Below are 24,237 nucleotides of genomic sequence, written 5' to 3'. Positions count from 1 at the left end.
CTTTCATCCTTCTCGCTGCTGTTCTTCTTCCAGTTGCGAGATGAACGGGATCCGACTCGCCCAACCACAATGGTGTCGAAGTGTTCAAATACACAATTTCTACGTCTACACTTGAACGCACGCGTTTTGACTGTTCTCAGTTCAGAAACTTATTAAATTCTCGCATAAACGAAAAAAAAAATCACTTCACGTGTATAGAACAACCGTTGACTTTCCTGGTTTTCTGGCGGTGTTCTCAAGGAGCAAGATCGCACTCACATATCGCTCATTTCGTAGAGTACAAAAAATATTAGCGAAGAAAGGACGAAAACAAAAGTGAGTGCCAGGACGGGCTGGATCTCTTGTCATATTTTTCTCAATTCCTTTGTGTACTGAATCAAAACATGCCGGCAGACCGCTCCCCCCTCCCCCCCCCCCCCGCCCTTCCCTATTACAAGGTAACTCTTTAAAGTGATCTGGACCGCGTGAAACCGGCTGCACTGTAGTACGTTTCCAGATAAAGCTGCTGGCCGCATCCGTTGACAACAGGGAACAACAAAGGAACAGGAAAGATAGGGGAGAAGAAGAAAGGCAATTTATGCACTGCCGCAGTTTTTGAAGCCTACTGGCGTGGCTTACCGTCTGTGGTTGTGCTGTGCTTGATGCAGTGTAAAGCAGTGCTCACTCTCTCCCTTCTTATGCGCTTCCCCCTTTGTCGTCCCCCCACCTTCTTTCGGGCAGTAAGACCGAAGTGTTTCGTGGTTCACTGCCTCTACTCACTTATACTAATATTGCGCGTTTATATATGCCTACATATGGCAGGGGAAAGGCGCTCTGACCTCCATAATGCGCACCATTAGGGTACTTATGCAGATTCGCTGGCAATTAAAGGAAGGGCGGATGTGCATCATTAAGCCAGAGAGTCAAAAAAGAATCCATCTGAACACGAGCCATTACGTTTCTGGTTGTCTTGTGCACCTATGCCCGGCCCTTAGGAAAAAAAAAAGAAGATTGTTCGCGCGTCTCCAATAACTACTTAACTGAACGTATATAGCGCGCTTCGTTGCGCAGCATTGTTAACCTTCTCTATACGGACATGCTAGGCAGGTGCACTGGCTGCGGTGTTCTGCTTCCGAGTCCGAGACCTTGGGTTCGGACGCCAGTATTCCGAAGGGGGTGCAATACAATAACGGATGTCTGTCATAGTTCGAATGTTGCAGGCAGTCAGTCGGTCATTCAGTCACTCACTCACTAAATTACTCAGTCACTTAGTCAGGCAACATTTTCCGCGGACAACAGTTGCCACGTTCAAAGGTTGCAAGCTATGCGCTGACTAGCTTGAGCATGATGACAGTTACATGACCTACCGTTCACGGCAGCTGAGACCTTGGAAAATATCTCAACACCGACCGTTACATGACTTTATATGGCATTACAGTTGCTTCTTTGGTCTATATTCGGTTTCTCAAGCTGGCGGTGTTACTGAACTGCTTGAGTGTGTGTGTATGGGGGGGGGGGATAAGGTATTAGTTACATTATAAAATAAGTTGTTGGGTTTTACTGACGGAAAGGCAGGGAGGTCGCCCTGAGCTAGTGTGTTCTAGCCTGCTACTCTACACAGGGAAAAGAGAAGCTTAACTTCCCGAAGCTGCATGGTAGGCTTTGAGGGACGCCTTAGTGGAGGGCTCCAGATTATTTATTTACCGCATGACATTCTTCATTGTGTATTTAATGGACGGTGCACGAGCTTTCTTGCATTTCGTCACCCATAGAAATGCGGCCGTCGTGGCCGAAAACCGCGACCTCGTGCTCAGCAGTGCGGCGCCATAGCCACTCGGCCATCGCGGCGCGTATAGTTAGATTATCATAACTTAGAATTTGTACAATGATAACTTTATAGATAAATTACGAATATATTACGGTTAACTTGATAAAGTGTAAGCGGTTCGAACTGAGCTTATGAACTCAGAGCTCGGCTGACCTGCAATACACTCAATGCATTTTTTTTAATGACCGCCAAGCCACGCAGTTATTCTATCAACGCGATCAAAGAAGGGAACCACGCTGCCGTACTAGAAGCCGAAACTCCCTTCGATATTTTGGAGGGTAGAGAGAAATAGTGCACGTACAGTGCATTCGCTTAGTTAGTGTCATGTAATTGAGTTGGTGGTGTTAACACTTATTGTATGTGCAGATTGCTTGACGTATGTACCCTGCCTATTCATGTCTGTTCAGAATGCAAGTGTCTTTTTATACATGTTTTAGAAGCTTATGTACGAAAATACGAATGTGCAATCCACATTGCTTTGTAGTGGCGATCACAGCGTTGCGTCGAACGCACTCTGTTTCACGCCCGGGGGGCAAGGCTGTAACGAAAGCAGGCGGAAAGAGAAAGAGCGATCTGCATTGCTTTGTAATGGAGATCACAGCGTTGCGTCGAATGTACTCCTTGTTTCACGCCAGGGGGGCAATGCTGTGACGAAAACAGGCGGAAAGAGGGAGTGGTACAGAGAGGGAAGGGAGCGGACAACGTGAGGCGGCGACGAGCCCGGCATCACGCGCCTCCTACTTCAAAACGGCTGCCCGTGGCTTCCCCGTCTGGCGGCCCGGGGCCACGGGCCGCCAGACTCCTACGTAAGAGAAAACGATAATGAGGAAATAGAAAGTGTATGCTCCGTTGCATTGGGCACGTGGTAATTGGAACACACAGCCAAGTCTAACTGTGCCGTTGAGCAAGGTAAATATTGGGGATGGTGAACTTTCTGGGGACGGGAATATTGCTTGAAAAGGGGAGTATGGTGAAGAGACAAGCTAGAAATAGTAGTTTGCGTTGTTTTTGATGGCCTTCCGGTGCACGTCTCGGGGTCATAATTTTGGGAAGTTACCGCAAGCAAAACACGAGACTTGAAGAAAGGGGCAAGAGAAGCGGCACTGACAACTGATGATTTAATGAAATGAACGCGCCGAGCTTATATATATCAGACAGACGTGTGCACCCTAAAAGCAACGTAAAAACCGATAAAAACACAGAGCGACTTTAAACGTGCGTGCGATACAAGTACTAAAATAAATGCTGACAGACTACTGAGGTACCAAACACGTGTGTATCACATGGAAAGAAACAAAAGTTCTGTCTGAGAAACCGCAACTGAGGGCGAGCTAACGCAATCACTATCCTTAAAGCGTCGCATGGCCACTGCCTCTACAATCTCTCTTTCTAGCTGGCCATTTTTTTCTGCCGATAATCTCAGTCTTTGAAAACAAAGGAGAGCAGCCCAAGCAATTACGGCAATGAATAGCGAAGTTCGACCCTCCAGCAGCTCCCAGGGAACGTTCATGCTGACGCAAGCGAATGTTAATGTACCTACCGGTTTGCCCAATATAGTATCTGCCGCACTTTAGCGTAATCTTATATACGACACGTGTCGTTTAGAAGCGTAGACAATTTTTTTAATAATACTAAAACTTTCACCAGACGACGACCTTGCAGAAGTGGCCGCGGCTCTCGAGATTTTGTCAGTCTTTTCCAATTGTTTTAGCCAGTTGAACTTTATCCACGTGCTTCAGCATAATGGGTCAATCCAATTTTTACCACTGACCATACTTGCTGGGCCTTCGAGCCCAGGTTCAAAAAAGCATTGCTGCCTTTCGATTCATCTCATTCAAAGCTTATAAAGCGGGGTATAGCATCATCATATTTTAGATAAGCGCTTTTAAAATCATGTCACCACATAGTTTTCTAGTTTTCAACTTCAAGTGGGGCGTTTGGAAAAGGAAGGTTTTCCGAACTTTCTTTTGCTTTCGGTTGTCGAATCATTGCATTGCTTGTCAAGCTTCGGAAAAAGGGCAAGGAACCACCAATTTCTTATGAACAGGCTAGTAGGAAGAATTTTACAGTACTTCTCTACATACATAACGTTTCCATGCATTATCTTAAATATATTTCTGGTAAATATGGGGTCGATGTTGTTCGTTCAGCACATCGTAAACTTTGGAAGTTGTGCAGCATGGTGGAAAGGCGAACCACAGGCTCAGCCTCCTGTGAAAGCAAGCATGTAAATTCGCGCGTGCCTTGTACGACACGTGTCTTATATAAGATTCCACTAAAGTGCGGCAGATACTACATTGTACAAACCGGTAGGTGCATTAACATTCACTTGCGTGAGCATGAACGTTCCCTGGGGGCTGCTGGAGGGTCGAACTTCGCTATTCATTGTCGTAGTTGCTTGGGCTGCTTTCCTTTGTTTTCGAAAACTGTGATTATCGTCAGAAAAAATGGCCAGCTCGAAAGAGAGATTGGGGCCATGCGACGCCTTAAGAATGGTGATTGCGTTAGCTCGCCGTCAGTTGCTGTTCCTCAGAAATAACTTCTGTTTCTTTCCATGTGATACACACGTGTTTGCTGCTTCAGTAGTCTGTCATCGTTTATCTCAGTATTTGTATCGCACCCCTGTTTAAGGTCGCTCTGTGTTTTTATTGGTTATTACGTTGCTTTTCGGGTGCACACATGTGTCTGATCTATATAAGCTTGGCGTTGCATTTCATTAAATCATCAGTCGTCAGTGCCACTTCGTGTTGTCCCTTTGTTCAAGTCTCGTGTTTTGCTTGCGGTAACTTCCCAAAATTATGAGCCACTAACTGGCCTACACCCACACTCTGCTATGCCTCGGTCATGTTCAGTGTCCGAAAGGGCCCACCTGGCTTGAGCCGCGGTTAAAAATTTTAACGCATGCCGTCACGTGGTCTATATTCAATAGGACAGTGACATGGAAGTCGTGGTGACGTAGCAGATTCTTTTAAAGCTTGGCAACCATCGGCATGCAGTCGACTGGACTGCCATGTGTTGCAAGACGAGAAACTGTATACGTTATCAATGACGCGAACGAGTGACAATTGCAAAAGTGATCGTGTTTTCTGTAAATTTCTTTATTATGCGTCGTCATGGGCAGATTTATCTTAACCTTACGTTCATTGCATCCCGGCAATGAAAATTTATTGATTGTCGATGTGGGGAAGTCGAGGTAGGTGAACGGAGGGTGATTAAATAACCAACATAGAAAACAGCGTATATGCGAGTTGGCATGTTGGTAATCCATACAGAATAGAACAACAGAAGATGAGGAGGGAAGAGACAAGATGTAGCGTTAACTTACAAGATTTTATAGCAATGCCATGCGGAAATCAGGGAGCAATACATAAAAAGCTTGGGAACGCGCGGTTCTTTCGTGACTTCTGATTGTCAGATTTTCTTTCTCTTCTGAAACTTTTTTGTTTGTTTTCATTTGCTGCGTGTGCTTTGTTTTGAGCCAGGTTGCTGGCTGCCGCGCACACGCAAGCTGCTCTACCTTGAATGTATATTCGCACCGCATTGCCAATGAAATCTTGGAAGTCAGCGCTTCGCCTTGTCGCGTCCTTCCTCGTCTTTTTGTCTGCGCTGTTCTATTCAGAAGATAGCGCACACGCACGCACGCAGACTTATCAAGTTATTATGAAGGAATATTGGAGAGATATAGCCTTCAAATATAGAGTAGAATACTGAATAATTTGTCATTTCTACACAAAGTGAAATATAATTTTTAGGCGGAGTCAGTCTGGTAAGAAGACTTTGCTTACATTATCGGACACAGGTATGTAATGCCGTTCACAACTGGACGTCCTATCAAGTGAGTTCTTTCAGTTATCTGGTGCAACAGTAGAACTGCAAGAGGAGCGTGGAGTTTTCGCGAACAGAAGACGGGCAGTTGTAGGCGAGACGTGAAAAAATGTACAAAACGTTTCAAGCCTTATTCTCAGTCGAAACCACTGCTTCACAAAGAAGACAGACAGACAGACGGACAGACGGACAGACAGACAGACGGACGGACAGACAGACGGACAGACAGACGGACAGACGGACAGACAGACGGACAGACGGACAGACAGACGGACAGACAGACAGACAGACGGACAGACGGACAGACAGACGGACAGACAGACAGACAGACAGACAGACAGACAGACAGACAGACAGACAGACAGACAGACAGACGGACGGACGGACGGACGGACAGACAGACAGACAGACAGACAGACAGACAGACAGACAGACAGACAGACAGACAGACAGACAGACGGACGGACGGACGGACGGACGGACGGACGGACGGACGGACGGACGGACGGACGGACAGACAGACAGACAGACAGACAGACAGACAGACAGACAGACAGACAGACAGACAGACAGACAGACAGACAGACGGACGGACGGACGGACGGACGGACGGACGGACGGACGGACGGACGGACGGACGGACGGACAGACAGACAGACAGACAGACAGACAGACAGACAGACAGACAGACAGACAGACAGACGGACGGACGGACGGACGGACGGACGGACGGACGGACGGACGGACGGACGGACAGACGGACAGACAGACAGACAGACAGACAGACAGACAGACAGACAGACAGACAGACAGACAGACAGACAGACAGACAGACAGACAGACAGACAGACAGACAGACAGACAGACAGACAGACAGACAGACGGACGGACGGACGGACGGACGGACGGACGGACGGACGGACGGACGGACGGACAGACAGACAGACGCACAGACAGACAGACAGACAGACGCACAGACAGACAGACGCACAGACGCACAGACAGACGCACGGACGCACAGACAGACGCACAGACGCACAGACAGACGCACAGACGCACAGACAGACGCACAGACGCACAGACAGACGCACAGACGCACAGACAGACGCACAGACGCACAGACAGACAGACGCACAGACAGACGCACAGACGCACAGACAGACAGACGCACAGACAGACGCACAGACGCACAGACAGACAGACGCACAGACAGACGCACAGACGCACAGACAGACAGACGCACAGACAGACAGACAGACGGAGAGAGAGAGAGAACTATATTTAGGTCCTGAAGCGGTAGAGCAGCGGGCCGCTCCCACGTCAGGACGGGTAGGCCGAGCCACGCCGCCGCGTCGTGGGCCCTCTCGACGGCCCTGAGCTGATGCATAAGGTCTGAGCTCCTGAGCATGGAGCTCCATTCCTCTTCGGTCGAGCGTTGAGGACCCTGTAATGAGGGGCACTACCAGAGCATGTGAGCTAACGTACAAGCGGCGCCACAATCTGGGCAGGTTGAATCAAGAATACGAAAAGAAATATTAAGTGCGACACGAGGGAGCTGAAGGAGACGCATTACACCACGCTTTACACCCTAAATGCATGACGAATATTTGACTATAGGGCAGATAAAATAGAAAAGGTTCAAAACCTGGCGGCCCAATTCGTCAGCAATAATTACAAACCACTTACCATTATCTCAGAAATAAAGGCCACGACGATGAGAAACGCTACAAACTAGAAGACGCAGACTTAGCCAGTATATCGAAGTTAGAAGACGCAAGCTTTTTGCCCAGTATATAATATAATGAAGCTGGTATTCATAAAACGGAGTATCATTTGGAGCCAACGAGTGATTTACACGCAGAAAGCGCAAGTGCATCGTTTTCGACTAAGAAATTCTGCAACGTAGTTATGACTTATCAGTCAGCCTCTGGAGCAGCTTTGCATAGCTTAGCAAGAAATAGAAACTAAATTTTTACAAGAAAACCGCTACATGTGATAGCTAGCTCGCAATTCTAGCTCTTGGGCATCGCATTCTCTTCGGAGAGAGGGAGAAATTAACTTTTTTCACCAAATCCTTCGTCTGGTGTCCGGAGCTGCTTTTATTTTGAATAGCAGGATTTAGGATTTTGGTTATTGGAGTGTTTCGCCATATGAAACATAAGCATAGGAACGCAGTCGGATCGGCGCTTTTGTTCACAACAGTTTCACTTATAGGCGGAAATGCTATAGCAGGGTTCTGCTGTGTTTTTTATTTTTTTTTTATTTCACAATAACCCTAAAGGTCCTCTAGGGAGGGTAATACATAGGGTAAATGTTATATCGGCGAGGCAAACAGTGCGTAAATGTAAATACAATAGAAAAACAAAACTGGGACAAAGTTAATTACAGTGCATCAATGTATAAACGCACACACACACAAAAAAATAAAAAATTAAGATAGCAGTACAGCAACTCTAAATGATTTGTACAAACTATGACAACGTCGTGGAGGCTTTGGTTATCGGCGCATTAAAAAAATATCAGTTTACAAATCAGAGAGTGAAACGTGATATATTAGGTATGCATGGTACTGCGTAGAGCGTCTGTAAAATTCGAGGCACTTGTTTTCGTGACAATGTGCGATAGCAGATTATTCCACTCTTTCGCAGTGCGAGGTATAAATGACTGACCAAATGCGAGGGAATGACACATGATGCATTTGACTTTTCAAGAATGATCCCGACGCGGATAAATGGCTGAGGGTTCACACATGAACTCGTTATGAAGAGATACGTGATAGTAAAGCTTATGGAATAGTGTTAAAAACGAGATATATTACGGCGAAGGGACAAGGCTTCAAGCTCGGCGCGATTTTTTAATGCTGTTACACTCGTTTCTCGTGAATAATCTGAAAAGATGAAGCGTACAGCACGGTTCTGCAGGGCTTCTAAGTCAGTTATTAGGTATGTCTGGTGGGGATCCCATATGGCTGACGCGTACTCTATTTTAGGGCGTATTAGTGTTGTGTATGCCAATTTGCGTAAGTGTACGGGAGCAGGTTTGAGGTTATGTTTAAGGAAACCAAGCGAACGGTTTGCAGAAGCGAGGATGTGGTTAATGTGATTATTCCACGTCAAGTTAGGGGTTAGGTGTACGCCAAGATATTTGTAGCTGGAAACTTGTTCAACAAGGCTGTCGTTTAATATTTAAGATGTTGATGTTCGGGGTGCCTGATTAGTAAAAGACATGAATTTAGTTTTCGCAAGATTTACAGGCATTAGCCAAGTTGAACACCATACGTTTATTGCGTTTAGGTCAGATTGAAGAATGTCATGATCACAGTTAGAGTGAATATTACGATATATGACGCAATCATCAGCAAATAGTCTGATATTGGATTTGATGCAGTCTGGTACATCATTAATATAAATTAGAAAAAGTAGGGGCCCAAGCACACTTCCCTGTGTTACACCAGATGTTACGGGGACTAGAGATGAGTTGTGATTGTTAACCGATGTAAATTGCATCCTGTTAGAAAGAAAGTATTTTATCCATGTGACAACAGTAGAGTCAATGTTCAGCTGGGTGTAATGATTGTTAACCGATGTAAATTGCATCCTGTTAGAAAGAAAGTATTTTATCCATGTGACAACAGTAGAGTCAATGTTCAGCTGTGTAAGTTTGTGAATAAGTCGACGATGCTTTTGAATAATCTAGGAATACGGCATCTACTTGAACTCCGGTGTCTATTGATGAATGTATGTCGTGAATAAAGCCAGCGAGCTGAGTGTCACATGAATAGCCTCTGCGAAAACCGTGCTGTTGCTTAAATATGAGGTTATGTTCTTCAAGGTGGTTAATGACCTGGGAGTGTATAATATGTTCGACTAATTTACGTATGTTACTTGTTAAAGAAATTGGTCGATAGTTAAGCGGTGAAGAACGATCCCCAGACTTGAACTAATTTACGTATGTTACTTGTTAAAGAAATTGGTCGATAGTTAAGCGGTGAAGAACGATCCCCAGACTTGAAGAATGGCACTACCTTAGTCGCCTTCCAATCGTCACGGATAACGCCTGTTGATAGCGATTGTGAAAATAAGGCGGACAGTGTTTGGAAGATGCTTGGGGCTGTATTTTTTAGAATTGTTTTATTTAAGCCGGTATTATCAGCGGAAGATGAAATCTTAAGATTAGTAAGGAGATAATAAATTCCATAATCGGTAATTATTATTTCCGGCGTAAACAAATCAGTGCGAGTCATGGCGGCTAACGGTTCTAAACATTCGCGCGTGAATACCGATGAAAATGTTTCGTTCAGTAGTTGGGAACAATCAGTGTCAGTTATTGCTGCGCCGTCATGATCAGTAAGGACGATGTCAGGATTATGCTTGGGATTAATGACACACCAAAAGCTCCGAGGGTTAGTTGTTAACATCGATGACAGGTCCCGTTTATAGAATTGTCTGCGCGTGGCTTTGAGTAATCTTTGGTATTCTTTGTCACATGCTTTGTACCGACGCCAGGATTCAGATGATCTATTTCTGTCAGCTTGCTTGAATAACCTTTTTTTCTTGTTATTTAGGCGACGAAGGTTCAGCGAAAACCAAGGAGCAGTGTTATCGGATTTTATGGAAATGATCGAGATGGTATTTATTTATGAGATTAGTGAGTGCATTTTTAAGTAGTAACCAGTTTTCTTCTAATGTCCGGGACAAGTAATCTCTAAGAAAGTCGACAGAAAAAAGCGATAGTTCATTGTTAATACGATCAAAGTTAGCTCTTTTGTAACACCTAATCTGCTTGCAGATAATTTGCCTTTTGATAGGTGAAGGAACGAAGCGACCAGTTAAAACATCATGATCGGATAGACCACTAATATGAGTTATTTCAGAACATATATCTGGATTGTTCGTTAGGATCAAATCAAGAATATTAGAAGAGTGCGCAGAACATCGTGTCGGGCTTGAAATTAACTGGGTTAGGCTGAAATCGAGACAACACTGGAGTAACGCATGGGACTCTGACTGTGCGCTGATTGTGTGGACCATGCTATGTCTGGGAAATTAAAATCCCCAAAAATGATTACATTAGAATGTGGAAACCGATGAGTAAGTTCGATAAAAATGTGATGAAATTCTGCTGTGAATCCATGAGTGAGGTCCAACAATTACGTTACTTGATCTGAATTTAAAACAAGTTACTACGCATTCAAGGAAAGTGCTAATAACCACGGGCACTACAATATACTGTCTCTTTATTGAAAGGAGGACACCACCAACTCGGCGATTTTTCCTATCGCAACGAAAGATATTAAAATCAGTTTCACAAACGAATATGTTTTCATTAGGAGTAGCATCGTTGAACCAATTGGTTTCAGTTGATGCTATTACTGTTGCCGATTTTGAGTCGATTAGTGACGATAGTGCGACATTTTTAGAAATAACGCTTCTAATGTTAGTGTATAAAAAGCAGCAATCGGCCTCAGTACTAATCGTACAATTTGTTAATGTTTGTGGTGTTTGTGGAAGCTTAGGTGAAGCTGAAAGGTTGGCGCCATGTTAAACTGGAATCACAACCGGGGAAACGAGCTTCGCACAATTTGCTTGAGTGTCCCATGCGTACACTTCCTTGTTAATATTTCGTTTGTTAAAGATAAGGCTTACACGGTCTTTATTTTTTCTTTATGGTTTTGAGAACTGCCATAGTTTACGTCTTCTATCGCGAACCGCCTCGGAGTAATCGCGAAAAATGCCAAAGTTAGTATCTTTCAGCTTGTGGCCATTACTAAGCACTGTTTCGATTTCTTTTTCATTGAAAAACTTCACAATAATTGGTCGAGTGCGTTGGTTTGAAGATCGTCCAAGGTGATGCGCACGTGCGATTGAAGCTGTTGATACTCCTAGTTGGTCTTTGCAGAATTTGCTATTTGCTATTTGAATTTGCTATTGAATTTACTATTTGCTCGGACGTTTCCCAGTCTTCTGAATCACCCGCATCTTGTATGCCATAAAAGAGAAGATTAGAGCGCCTCGAGCGGTTTTCCAAATCGTCTATTTTGTCGTGCATCATCGATATATCATGCTCGCTGCTGCTGCAAGACTGAGGCGGCACTCCTGATGCAAATTTTGATTCTAAATCTTGGATTTGATTTTGCATTTTTTGCTAGATTAACGTCTTGGCTTGAGATTGGTCTCTCTGAGGAAAGTGACTCAAGTTTACCTCCAACGTCGTGTACGCGTTTCGTTAGTAATTCAAGATCATTTTTAGTCCAATGTGTAGGTGTAACACTTTGTTCACTGATTCTAACAAGTTAGAATTACTCACTTCCAAGCGTTGTACGGCATTGAATACCATGTCAAGTTTTTCTTCTTGCGCTTTCGTCATTGGACCCGGATTCACTTCAATGTCTCCGCCTAGCAATAACAGGCGCCAAATATGCAGTGCTGTACGCGCAAACCGCTTGATACCGCTGGACATATCAGGGGAGCCCGACACCGCAATGAGACAAGGATTGTTGCTACGGTAACATGAAGCTTGAAGGTAACTAACCTGTACGAGTGCAAACTGTGAGCACAACATTCCAACTGCGGTGCCGGTGGTGGATTCTGCTGTGTTGTTACATAAAGATGGGGCTAATAGATTCAAAACTTCAAGGAATAACTAGCAGGTAGGCATAACTAGCCTGCGTAACGATTGCTTAAAAAAAACTGTGTCCAGGAAAATTCCGCCGAGTATCGCATATTCCTTTGTTATGTATTAGTACCGGCCATGGTCGCGTCGTAGCTTTGAAGCTATCCAGCTGAAACGTTTTACGCGGTCACGAACGAGAAGTCAATAGGTGTATGTATTATCAGAGTCTGGTATTATGTACCGACAGCACAAAATGGCCTGCGCCTGCGTGTACGTTTTTGAAGTCCCGCGCAATGTTCTTTGAATTGAATTGAATTCTGGGGTTTTACGTTGAAAAACCACCATTTGATTATGAGGCATGTCGTAGTGGGGGACTTTGGATTAATTTTGACCACCAAGCTGGAGACTTGGCCAACAGTGGTTGAACATCGTCTGTCAACTATCAGATGTATCCAACTCGGCTTTGAAGCTTCGAGACTCAAGGTTGAATAGTTGTCAACTGTCTTATATCATGAAAGGTTCTTGAAATGGAATAAATTCCGTAGATTGTCGTTTCTGCATATAGATTATGACCTCCAGATTAATTTTGAACACTGGGGGTTCGCTCTTTATGTGCGCTCAAGGCACGTTACACAAGCGCTTTTGCATTTCGCACCTACTGAAACGTTTCAGCGTTTAGGTTCAACTGATATTGCCACGCTCAGTGTGTCGGAACGGAACGAAAACAAAAACGAAAAATAGCGATATTTCCTACCGGAACGGTAACGTAACCGAAACGTTGTTTACTATATTGTTTCGGAGTGAAATAGAAATATTTGTGATCGCTTTTCGATTCAATCCACTCAATTTCGATTTTCGATTCAATCCGGAACAACCGACATCATGCAACCTCAAAATTGGCTTGTATCTCAGGTGTCTCTATAAGAACGCATCTCGGGCAGGGACCGTGCGAGCGATAACCGGTCGAGCGCCCCACTAATCTAAGCCTGCCGCTCGGTGCATAGCAGATTGGCATCGTAGCAAAACCCAGGGCTTGCGCGCTGAAGAGCGTATCGTTTCGTTTTCTGCCGATACAACGTTTTGTAATGGAATTTTTATGGTACGTTTATGTTCGCTTAAGTTCGTTTTATCGGAACAGCGGCCTCGCATTTCGGTGAGTACGCTCGATCACGTGCTGCTTCTGGGATCATGCTCAGTGCCTTGACTCGCGGCACTGAGGATCATCTCAGAATTCATAAGTCACGTAATGAGAAAAATAAATACTATGTTTTGGTCCTTATCTTGCTTCGAAAACTTTTGCATGCGAAGCGAAACCATTATGAACGGGTATGGATCAATTTTTTTTCCTTGCACCGGGGCAGAACGGGAACGCCACGTTTTTCAGTGGAACGAAACTAAAACCAGAAAAAAGAAAACGCAGTGGCCTTCCACTCTGCGAAAAAGGATGACCAGCGAAGCTATGTGGGCCCCTCAATGGAGAACTGTATGTACCTCCGCCGCGGGTCGGCCCGGCATTGCACTATCTTCGGGATCGGCCCACGTATGGGGAGTACTTAAGGCCTCCTCCACCTCCGCTGCGGGTAGGCTCGGCATTGCACTGTCTTCTGGATCTTATTCTACACGCGGACACGATAGTGGGAAAGTAGCCCTTAACAGCTTCGCTGTGAAACATCTTCCGGCTGCCTGGGGCCCATGCTTGCCCTGTGCGATGAATGCCGACACGCACAGATATGCACTCGTCCTTCACCTCGCATATATTCGGTGAACGTATACGTTGAGCAGTTTGCACGGCGTCTGCAGTAGACAACCGCGCCGGCGCACATGTTTATAAAGTTATCGCTTCAGCAGTGCACATGTCAGCACACTTTGACTTTGGAGTGAAAGGGAGGCCAAGAAAGGGTGCTTGCACTTCGTTATTTAACCTTATGGAGCCCAGTTTTGTAAAGCCAACGAACAGAAAGCGCCGTCGGCGATGGTTGTAGCGAGAGCTGTCGATGGGGAAAGCTTGCGAAAAATTACCGGATGACCTCGAGGGAAGTACCAGAACGATTCTGACTTCAGAATATTAGGCAGAAATAGAACTGAGGTGTGTGGTCACCGAGAGAAATTCAGGAAAACTTAGCGATAGGTACAGGATGTCTCGGAGTGGCTTTATTTACATCATAAATAGGTATTTACAGGGTGTCGACTTTATACAGAACGATGGTATGACATGGATCACAGCATAGCAAACGGTGTGCCTCCCGAGAAACATGGGCAGGAGTACGTGCGTGTCGGCGCCACGCAGGGTACGGCAACTGGAGTTCACCTGGGGCGACAGACTCGGCCGCCACGCACCACGCAAGCACCGAGGCGCGCCCCCTTGGCGCTGGAAGTTCGGCTGCACCACTACGAGATTGCGTCATTCTACTGGCGAGTAGTTCAGTTCGCGGCAACAGCGCCCCTAAAGAGTCGCCAAATTCACGGGCCAGCGTGCCACCTGGCGCACTACATGACGGCGATGACTGGCGGCGGCGCCTGGAAGGCTGGCACAATGGGCGCGCAGTAGGCCGCGCAGTTCGTCGTCGGCCGCACGTGGACAGCGGCGGGCTGCGGCCGCACGCTCTTCGCCACCGGGATGCTCTTGTAGTCGGGCTGCGGTTTGGACACCAGCACGGTGCAGCGGAATTCCCCGGGCATGGCGTAGCGGATCACTGGTGGCCCGATGAAGCCGCTCTTGGCCCGCTTCGGGTAGACGAGCACGTGGCAAAGGCCGAACAGTGGCAAGATGAGCAGCGGCAGGAAGGCGGGGTGCACCGCCACCGTCAGATAGGTGCCCATCACAGCCAGGGTGGTCAGGACGCCGGCGCCCAGGACGGCCCAGGTGGACACGGCGGCCTCGCTCTTCTCGCTCGCCATGAGGAACGGCATCTGGAAGGAGGCAACGAAACGACCGGACTCAGTTGCAGTCGGCTGCCTCGCGAAAACGGCGCAGCCCCTCTTCATGCTGGCCGCCGCAGCAGCCAGAGAGGCCTGTGTGTGCACGGGCGCGGCTTCCGGGGGCCGTACTTATAGCAGATGCGTCGCTCTATACTGTTTGCCTCGTCACGCAGGGTTTGAAGGCGAAGGCAAGAAAAACAAGCACAGCGACAGAGGGGGGATCACGTGACCGTGATGGTCCTCGAGGCACCTGTTAGCGAATCGCCTATCGATTGTTATCGTGACCAAGTACCAAGTTTTCAGGAACAGCTCATGATAGCAGCAGGTTTTTTTTTTATTGTCGCAATTTCATCAAAAGGTACAAGCCGCCAGTTCCGCTTGAGAATAATATTTAAGGATTCCTCAGTAGATGCATTGAAGGCAACAAAAAGCGCAGCGGAAGAGGGAAGATGCGCACAAGAGAAGCAAATTAGATATGAGAGTGGGTTCAGGCAGGTCTTGTCCTGTTTTGCTATTCTTGTGTGTTCAGAATGTTGCGCATGTTCTGTATATTAACCATGCGCTTTCGATCAGAACAGCCCGCGAAACTTCGTGGTATTTATGTGTTCAATGCACCAGCTCACTTTGCATCGGTGCAAAAGGTGGTTAAAGCAAAGATATTTTACCCAACTGCTTTATCCGATTTTTTAGAATATCACGCTACAAAAAAAAAAAAGGAGGGGGGGAGTTTCCATCTTTGCAAGCCTTAAAAGTCGAAAAATGAATAATTTCAGGGGCTTTTGTCGTGCCAAAACCAAAGCATCATTATAAGGGACGCCGTAGCGGGGGACTCCGGATTAATTTTGACCACCCGGGGTTCTTCAACGTGCATCCTATATGCATGGTACACGAGCGTTTTCGCATTTCGCCTCCATCGAAATGCGGCCGCCGCTGCCGGGATTCGATCCCGCGACTTCGTGCTTAACAGCATAACGCCAAAAGAAGTCGAAGCATTAGACTGCAGTTTACAGAAGTAGTGACCGTTAGGGCAGCGCGGATGCGCTCTTATAATGCACTAGCGGTAGCCATATAAATAGAAGCCGTGGTTCATTAATAACCTAATTTAATTAATTGCGCTTTCTTATACGTAGACCATCACGGTAACAGGGTTAAGAGGCTAGGACGTGCTGCCATCGTCAGCTCGGCGCTCGAAAAACAGTGCGAGGCCGTACGTCTCATAGAGAACAATGGTTCGGTTATACTTTTTGTAGAACGGACACCAAATATCGTCTATAAAATGCTCGTCGCTCATTCTTATAGGACAAGTGAATGGTTACGTCGTAAAATATGTTGTCTGGGTCTTTTGTGATATGCACCATGGAGAACGCAGTTACGAAATGAAAGAAAAACAGAAAAAGAGAACACTCAGCGGCAATAGCCGCAAGTATACATGAAGCGAAAATTCGGGCGTATGTGCTGGATTTTGAACCTTTCGATGGTCTAGCAAAGATTTTCGATACACGATTCGACAGCGAACCAACATTTGTCATGAGTTAAGGAATGTCTCCGTATCGGTTTGCGCAGATAAACGGTTGGTCGTAATAATTATCTAATTTGATCACTTTGAAATATTCGGAATTCGCAAGGGGAAAAAAATGTTTGTTGCCCACGCACTAGCGAATGATTTCTCACTGGGTACTTTGTGTCGACATGAACAAAGACCACATAAACAATAGATGCCAACACAACGAGGGCATTCGCGAGCACTTCGCACAGAAGGTGAAACGCGGTCACTTTATGTTGCATCAGCCGATTCGCCTTATCCAGCAAAGCTGCCCAGCTTGAATTGAATTCCGGGGTTTTACGTGACGAAACCACGATTTGATTATGAGGCACGCCCGTAGTGGGGGACTCCGGTTTAATTTAGACCATCAGGGGATCTTCGACGTGTCCACAGTGCACAGCACACGGGTGTTCTTGCATTTCGCCTCCACCGAAATGCGGCCGCCGCGGTCGGGATTCGATCCCGCGACCTCGTGCTTAGCAGCACAACACCATAGCCGCTAAGCCACCGCGGCGGGGCTTCGTATGACAGAGTTCAGTGTTACAGACAAAGTCGCATAAGCAAAATAGAACCGTGCGATTATTAACCTGTGCTCGTTAAGCAAGATCAATACGACGCCAGACCGGGTTGCATGTACTCGCCGTGGCCAAACATGACCACGTAAATCGCGAGTCGTTGTGTGCTAACAAAGAGCAGTGCAACAAGTTGTCAATGTACGTGTGTGCATGATCGCTCTGTCAAGCCGCAGAAGTGCTACTGCGAGAGAACAAATATACGCGTAATAATATTCTCTACGGTAGCGATCTGAAACGAATCGCTGGAAAGGTGCAAGCCCAGCAGCATTGATCCGCTGCATATACCGTAAGAAAATCCTGTGTCAGAACGTATGCGCTCGTTACGAACTAGCGATCATAATTTTAGCACGTGACGACACAAGTTCCAGCAGCTCGCAGCTTACGGCCGACGCGCCACGGGACGAACACAAACGACGGAGAGGAAGACGGCCAGCACTCTGCCTCTCCGTCTTTCTTCGGCATAAGTTACGAACGTATTTCGAACAAGTCTATTTTCCCTGTTAAATGCACAACGAGAGAGTAGCCACTGACCTCGGAGGTGGCGGCGGGGCCCTTCGTCACCGGCGGTGGTTGCAAAACAGGAGCATGCGTGCGCGATTGTCGGTCTCCCAGCGTGCGTCTGCCTCGTGGCGCCGGCCGCCGGGCTATATACGCGGCGGCGCCGGCCGCGTCGCGGCGAGCGCATGGTGCAGGGCGCACCAGAGTGAGCCGGTGATAGCACGCCAGTTCCAACTAGACCCCGTAAGCGCGGCAAGGGAGGTTGCCTTAAAGGGCGCCCTCCCTCTTCGCAGCGCCGAAGGAGATAGCCGCGGAAATCTTCACGCGGGACCGGACCGCGCCGGCAACCCTTGCGAGAACAATCTACGCTTCGAGCGCCAGCCGGCGACGTGCCGCGGCTCTGGCATCGCTAACGAGGAAACAAGCGTCGCGTATCAATGTTGATAAAACTGCACGTCGCGAACATCCAAAAGCGGGGCAGCGCTTTTATGCCAAGTTGCTAGCATTCAAGGAGCGGCTACTCCGAGAGGAACAATGAGAACACAATTCGAGCAAATTTGTCGGAAGACTGAATGTGATAAAACCGGTCATAACTCGATGTCTGACCTCACTGCTAGATGCCAGCCTGCCTCCTCACTGCAGACAGCTCACGGCCTTCCGTCTGAGGGCTGAAGATATGGCAGGCTGACGAAATTGCGTCCGAAGGAAGAGGTGCTGAGACATTTGCACAAGTGATCGCGTAACGATATGCCGCGGAGTGATTCAAGCTAACTGCTTGCGAAGTGATTGTGATGGGTTCAGCACAGGAGTCAGCACGTGCAATTTGTACGCCGCGTAAATGCGAGCACGCTTGAGTGGTCGCTGGTTGGAGATATAGTATGAAATTATGAATTAGTATAAACGTAACTAATTGCTTGACATAACCCAGGACTAATTTCATCTGTCCACCCGGTACGCCTACCAAATGGGCCGGTTCTGAGGTATTGTATTGCAAGGTGTGCGGTCACTACGCGGGCCTTGAGATACAAAAGATGGTTATTCCATTGTAGCACTCATTACTCACGCGACCTGTCTTTTCGAAGGCTCAGGTAGTAATGAACATGCGTACCTTTTCAGGCTTATAGCCATATCCCATAAAAGGCTTAGAAACTCCTGATCCAGGGGTCACACTTATCAGCATTTCGCTTTGTTCCTGCCTTTATGGGTCGGCAAATGGGGTCCTCGAGTACTTGATCGACACTTTATCAGCTGGAGTTTCTTCACACCGCCTTTAGCAATGTGTCTGGGTTAGAAAATGCAACTATTTTGTTTCCTGAAAAGCTTTGTTTCCGCGATCTTTACTACAGACATTTTCAACAACAAAGACTTATCTCAAGCATCCTCCAAACATGGCAGATGACCAGACTTTACTACAAGAAAGATAAGGCGGTTGGTATCAGTCGGGCGATTAGTATTCGAGCCAGCTCACCAGACTGCGCATCCTCTCTTTGAGCGGCGCCGGTTCGTAACCGCACACGTCGTCATGGTGGTATCTTTGATTTGTAATTTTCTTTAGATCGTCATTTTCTCTCCAGTGGCGTGATTTGCTTTGTGCTTGTACGCACAATTTGTCACGGAGTTTGCAACAATATCCTTTCAAGTTTTAGGCCCCGAGCAACAAATAGAGTCGCACAAAATTGCATTTTCTGCGCCGCACAGACGACTAGCCGGGTATGGTGCGGAAGTGGGCCACGTCCCCTCTCACATATGGCTCGACAGTGCATTGAACAACTTGGGTTTTGCGTGTTTGCCACGACGAGCACAAGGGCTGTCATTGCCTCTGTCCCCGACGAGTAAGACATCAACTCTATCGAAATGAACCAGTCAGGAAACGACGTGTGAAACGAGCACTTTACATAATTTGCGGTAATTCAATACAAAGTGCAGCCTTTTCGAAAAGTACACAGTTCGCAGTGCACGTGACAAGGAATGTCGTCGGGCCGACTTTGAGGCTTCGACAGGACTACATGAGTTGCAAAGCTAAATTAAAAAAAAATTAAATTATGGGATTTTACGTGGAAAAAAACACGATCTGATTATGCAGCACGCCGTAGGGGGCGACTCCAGAAATTTGGACCACCTGGGGTTCTTGAACGTGAACCTAAATCTATAGGTACACGATGGTTTTTCTTTTCGCATTTCACCCCCAAAGAGTTGTAAAGCTCTAGAGCGAGAAAATAAATGACATTTCTATTCTTATGGTGCGATGGCGCGTCAGAACCGCTCCTCTGCAATGTCAGGTGACAGCTCGTGTGCGTTTGATCAAGACTTGTTGACTTTTGAGCTGCATTGTTGCTAGTGCGTTAACTAAGAAGCAGCGCTGGCCGTGCTATCGTCTTTCCATCGTGGTATTTGCTTTAACGCTGATTCGGCAAACTGTACCGAGTTTCTGATACGGTGGTGTACGCCTGCAGCACGAGGCTTGCTGGCCCAAGGCTTGTCTAGCCATTGCCTTCGTATCCGGTATTCGTATTCGTAACCTGAAGCCAGTGCGGTACGGCAAACAAAAACGAGCCGTCGCGAAGAGGCCCATTGCAAAAAAAAAAAAAGAAAAAGGAAGTGAAAAGCGTGGCAGTGTACACATCCGTCAAATGGCTCCAGTCGCACATGACACCAGCACAGTTCGTGTGGTGGGATATCGTACAACGAAGATGGGATTCGTTGGCTCTGGGCCCTTATCTTTCCTGCAGCCTGGTGCCAGTGGACGTCGGTTTACTTTTGCAAGTGTCCACTGTTTATTGTTTGCGGGTCTTGGTGGGTTCGAAACTAACATGAGGCCCCACAGTCGACGCTGTTGCTCATGGCCGTGAGCGCGATCGACGAGCTCACGTGTGTAAGCGTTGATCATAAGGAGATCACGTCGGTATCGTCGTCAGGCATTTTTTTTTTTAATGCGAAAGCATTATATGGTCCCATAAGGGAGAGATCCCGGCGTGGTAAAGCGACGGCACCAAAAATGGCCGACGGCGCAAAGACTAAAAACGCGTCAAGAAATGCAGGAATGACGTCGAACTCATCAGGGAGGTTCCTGTGATCAAAGTAAATTAATGGCTTCGAAAAGAAAATTTGGTACATTTCGGAACCGATCTCGGGCCTCCGCGGTGCGAGACGAGAGCGCCGCGGAGGCCCGAGATCGAAACGAATTCTCAGGATAATACTAGTTTCGACATATTATTTCCCGAACTTTGCGGAGAAATACACTGGCGTTCCTGTTACTTTTGTGCTTCAATGCATAAAACGGCGTTATGTTGGGAAAGTAAGTAGAACGACAATACATTATTACCGCAAGTTTGACGGTGCATATCTCGTAAATGGTGTCATCCGCGCAATTCTTTTCAAGTGGATATACCTTGCAGTCTCAGCCGCTAGAATTTGTAAATTGCGATATGTGCCATAAGGTAATTAGTTAAAAACTAAATTAGTGAATTGTTGCTAATGAGTCGATTATGTATTTCAATTTTTTGCGCAAGTAATGCCCGCCTCTTCGAGTAGAACAGCTCATGGGCTAGAATTGTGTTATCTGCCACAGGCAAATTAAAAAACAAAATTGAAAGTGTTCGCTGAAACAGCATGTATAGCTTGAAGGACTCTGGTTTGACCAATATTCAAGAGCCTAACATTTCAAAAGAATCCTTAATTGCTTTCAATAATTTTTTTACCTCGATCTTCACACGCGAGGATTACTCCACCATTCCCGCAATTGCAGGCGTTAACTAGAGGTATACGACGCCAATAAAGATTGATGCCTCCGACATCTCATCTCTGATTAAGAAGCTAAAGGTCTCTACCTCAGCCGGCGTTGATGGTAGTAATAATAAAATTTTAAAGCATGTAGTCACATATGCAGCCCCCATACTTTCACGCATTATTGGGCAGTCCGTATCAACAGGGGAACTACCATGTGACTGGAAATTCGGGAAAATCATTCCGATCTTTAAGTCTGGCGATAAGCGCAAGTAATTACCGACCCATATCATTAACAGGCATTACATGTAAACTACTAGAGCATGTCATAGCATCTAATATTGTGCAGCACTTAGAAGCTAACAATTTTTTTTTTCTATCCAAAGCAACACGGTTTTAGAAACGGACTTAAATTTCCTGCGAGATTGAACTTATCGAATTCACTAATGAGATATTCACATACCTAGGCAATGGATTCCAGATTGATAGCATCTTTATTGACTTTGCCAAAGCCTTTGATTGCGATTCCCACTCTAGATTGATAGCCAAACTATCATCATTACATTTAGACAGCCTTAAAATATCGTGGATAAGGAACTTTCTCGCATCCCGCAAACAACTTACGTTTGCTGACAAGCACTCATCTTCCTTGGCGGGTGTGGTGTACCTTAAGGTAGCGTGCTGGGTCCGCTATTGTTTCTCATCTATATCAATGATTTGCCGTCCGACATTACATCAACAATCAGATTATTTGCCGACGATTGCCTAATTTACCGCAAAATTAAGACACCCAACGCTATGAAAAGCTCCTCGCTCTTCGGAAATATCTAGATGAAATTAGAAGCTGGTGTACGCTATGGCAAATATCACTTAATACAGAAAAATGCAAATTAATGACCATCATCCGAAAGCAAACAAACTGTTTATTCGCTTACTAACAGCGCTTTCACAGTCACCCGCTTCTACAAATATCTCGGTATCCATACTACAACAAACTTGTCGTGGAAGGCGCGTATAAAACATGCTGTAGCAAAAGCACCTAGCACACTTGGTTACCTAAAACGAAACTTATGTGAAATCCGTTCAGCCACTCGTGAAATAGCGTACACAACTTCATTCGTCCACAGCTCGAATTCCCATGCGCCATCTGGTCGCCACATCAGGGATATTTGATCAATTCGCTCGAATTACTGTAGGCATTCCAGTGTTACTGCGATAAAGAAATCACTATCACTCCAATCTCTTGAATCACGAAGAAATGTAGTTCTGCTTTGCTTGCTGTACAAAATCGCTCAAAGTCAACACGCAACTACATCATCACTTTGCCGACCATGTCGCGCATCTCGCCTCTTGTATAACCCACATAGTTTCACTCGTGTGTTCGGCTGCACAAACGCATTTAATAAATCTGCGTTACTTTGGGCAATAGCAGCTTGAAACGAACTTCCAAGCCACATTGTTGAAACTAATAACCTGGAATACTTTAGAGAAACATTAAAAAAATGATTCCGTAGCGTAGTCATGCGCACATGTTGTTTCATTTGTTCCATGTGACTTAGCTGTCGTCATCCTTGTTTCTTGCCTGCTGGAGGAGTTGTGGTAGAACTTTAAGGTAATTGTACAACACTGCGAGGACAGCTTTATCCCTAAACGCGTAAACAAGACAAAGCACCGAAGCCCCTGGATAACCGGGAACGTAATTCACATGAAAAGAAAAACAAGAAGGCTGCGTAAAAGCAAATATACTCAGGTTTCGCGACTTCGAGCTGAGTTGAAGCAAGCCCTGCAGGATTCTAAAAAAAAATTCTTCAATGACACGCTTAGCCGCTTCCTCAGAACATCACCGCAAGGGTTCTGGCGGTACTTCAGTGATAGGAAGGAATAGGTACAGGAAATCAGGAAAGAAGGTCAGGTTCTGATAAATAAAAAGGATATTGTAGATACTTTAATCACTTCTTTCAGTCCGTAAGAGAAGTGGACGACACGTCCACTTCTGTTCGTGTTGTCCACTTCTCTTGTGTCCTGTCTGCACGCCTCACCTTTTTAACAGAAAACTTATCGTGGAGCAGGCATATAGCTAATATTTGTCCAAAGGCATGCGGGAGGTTATTTTTCCTGCGAAAAAAAAAATGAAGGGTGCTACATGCGATGTAAGACTAACCGCTTACAAAACTTTTGTAAGGCCACTTCTTGAGTACGCGTCAGAGGTATGGAGCCCTCACCAAACTTATTCAGAGGTACGCGGTGCACTTTATATGCTCCCGATATTGGAGGACTGATTCAGTCACAGAGATGCTCTGTTTTTCTAAACTGGACCTGCTAGAAAAGCGTAGAGAAAAAAAAATCGATTGAAATTATTATTCCAAATACTCCAAGGCCGAATAGCTATTAGGAAGGAAATATTGCATACTGGCACCTGGCAAACGGAGCTCCAGAACTAACCACAATCGATCTGGCCAAGCTTATGCCGCTCACACTGCTACGTTCAAGTACTCCTTCTTTCTCAACGTAATTGAAATGTGGAACAAGTTACCGATGTGTGTTGTGGGACATACTGATCCGTCTCAATTCAAACAAACTCTGGATGACTATGTGTGCTAGTGCGCCGCTTGATTCCGATGTATTCAGTGTTTGTGATTATTCCACATGTTTTTTTTATATTTATTCATAACCCTATCTGTAAGATTTTCGCAAGAGAGTTGACAGTATTGTTAAATAATAAATAAATAAATATG

At 46.1% G+C, this 24,237-nt stretch overlaps 2 protein-coding genes across 4 annotated transcripts in view; one reads left to right on the top strand and one right to left on the bottom strand.

The window, feature by feature from the left end:
- The window catches only part of LOC142566280 (uncharacterized), a 63,563-nt gene that overhangs the window by 14,125 nt on the left and 25,201 nt on the right, over positions 1-24,237 (top strand). The window lies entirely within an intron of this gene.
- On the bottom strand, positions 14,374-18,055 carry LOC142566358 (uncharacterized). The gene is made up of 2 exons (XM_075677301.1): positions 17,813-18,055; positions 14,374-15,154 (listed from the first exon to the last, which is right to left on the bottom strand). Exon 2 carries the CDS (start codon positions 15,152-15,154, stop codon positions 14,732-14,734), a length of 423 nt encoding a protein of 140 aa, XP_075533416.1. The 5' UTR covers positions 17,813-18,055; the 3' UTR covers positions 14,374-14,731.

This window comes from Dermacentor variabilis, unplaced genomic scaffold, assembly GCF_050947875.1.
Source record: "Dermacentor variabilis isolate Ectoservices unplaced genomic scaffold, ASM5094787v1 scaffold_12, whole genome shotgun sequence".
Classification (NCBI taxonomy): domain Eukaryota; kingdom Metazoa; phylum Arthropoda; class Arachnida; order Ixodida; family Ixodidae; genus Dermacentor; species Dermacentor variabilis.
This window is presented reverse-complemented; position numbering and strand designations above follow the sequence as displayed.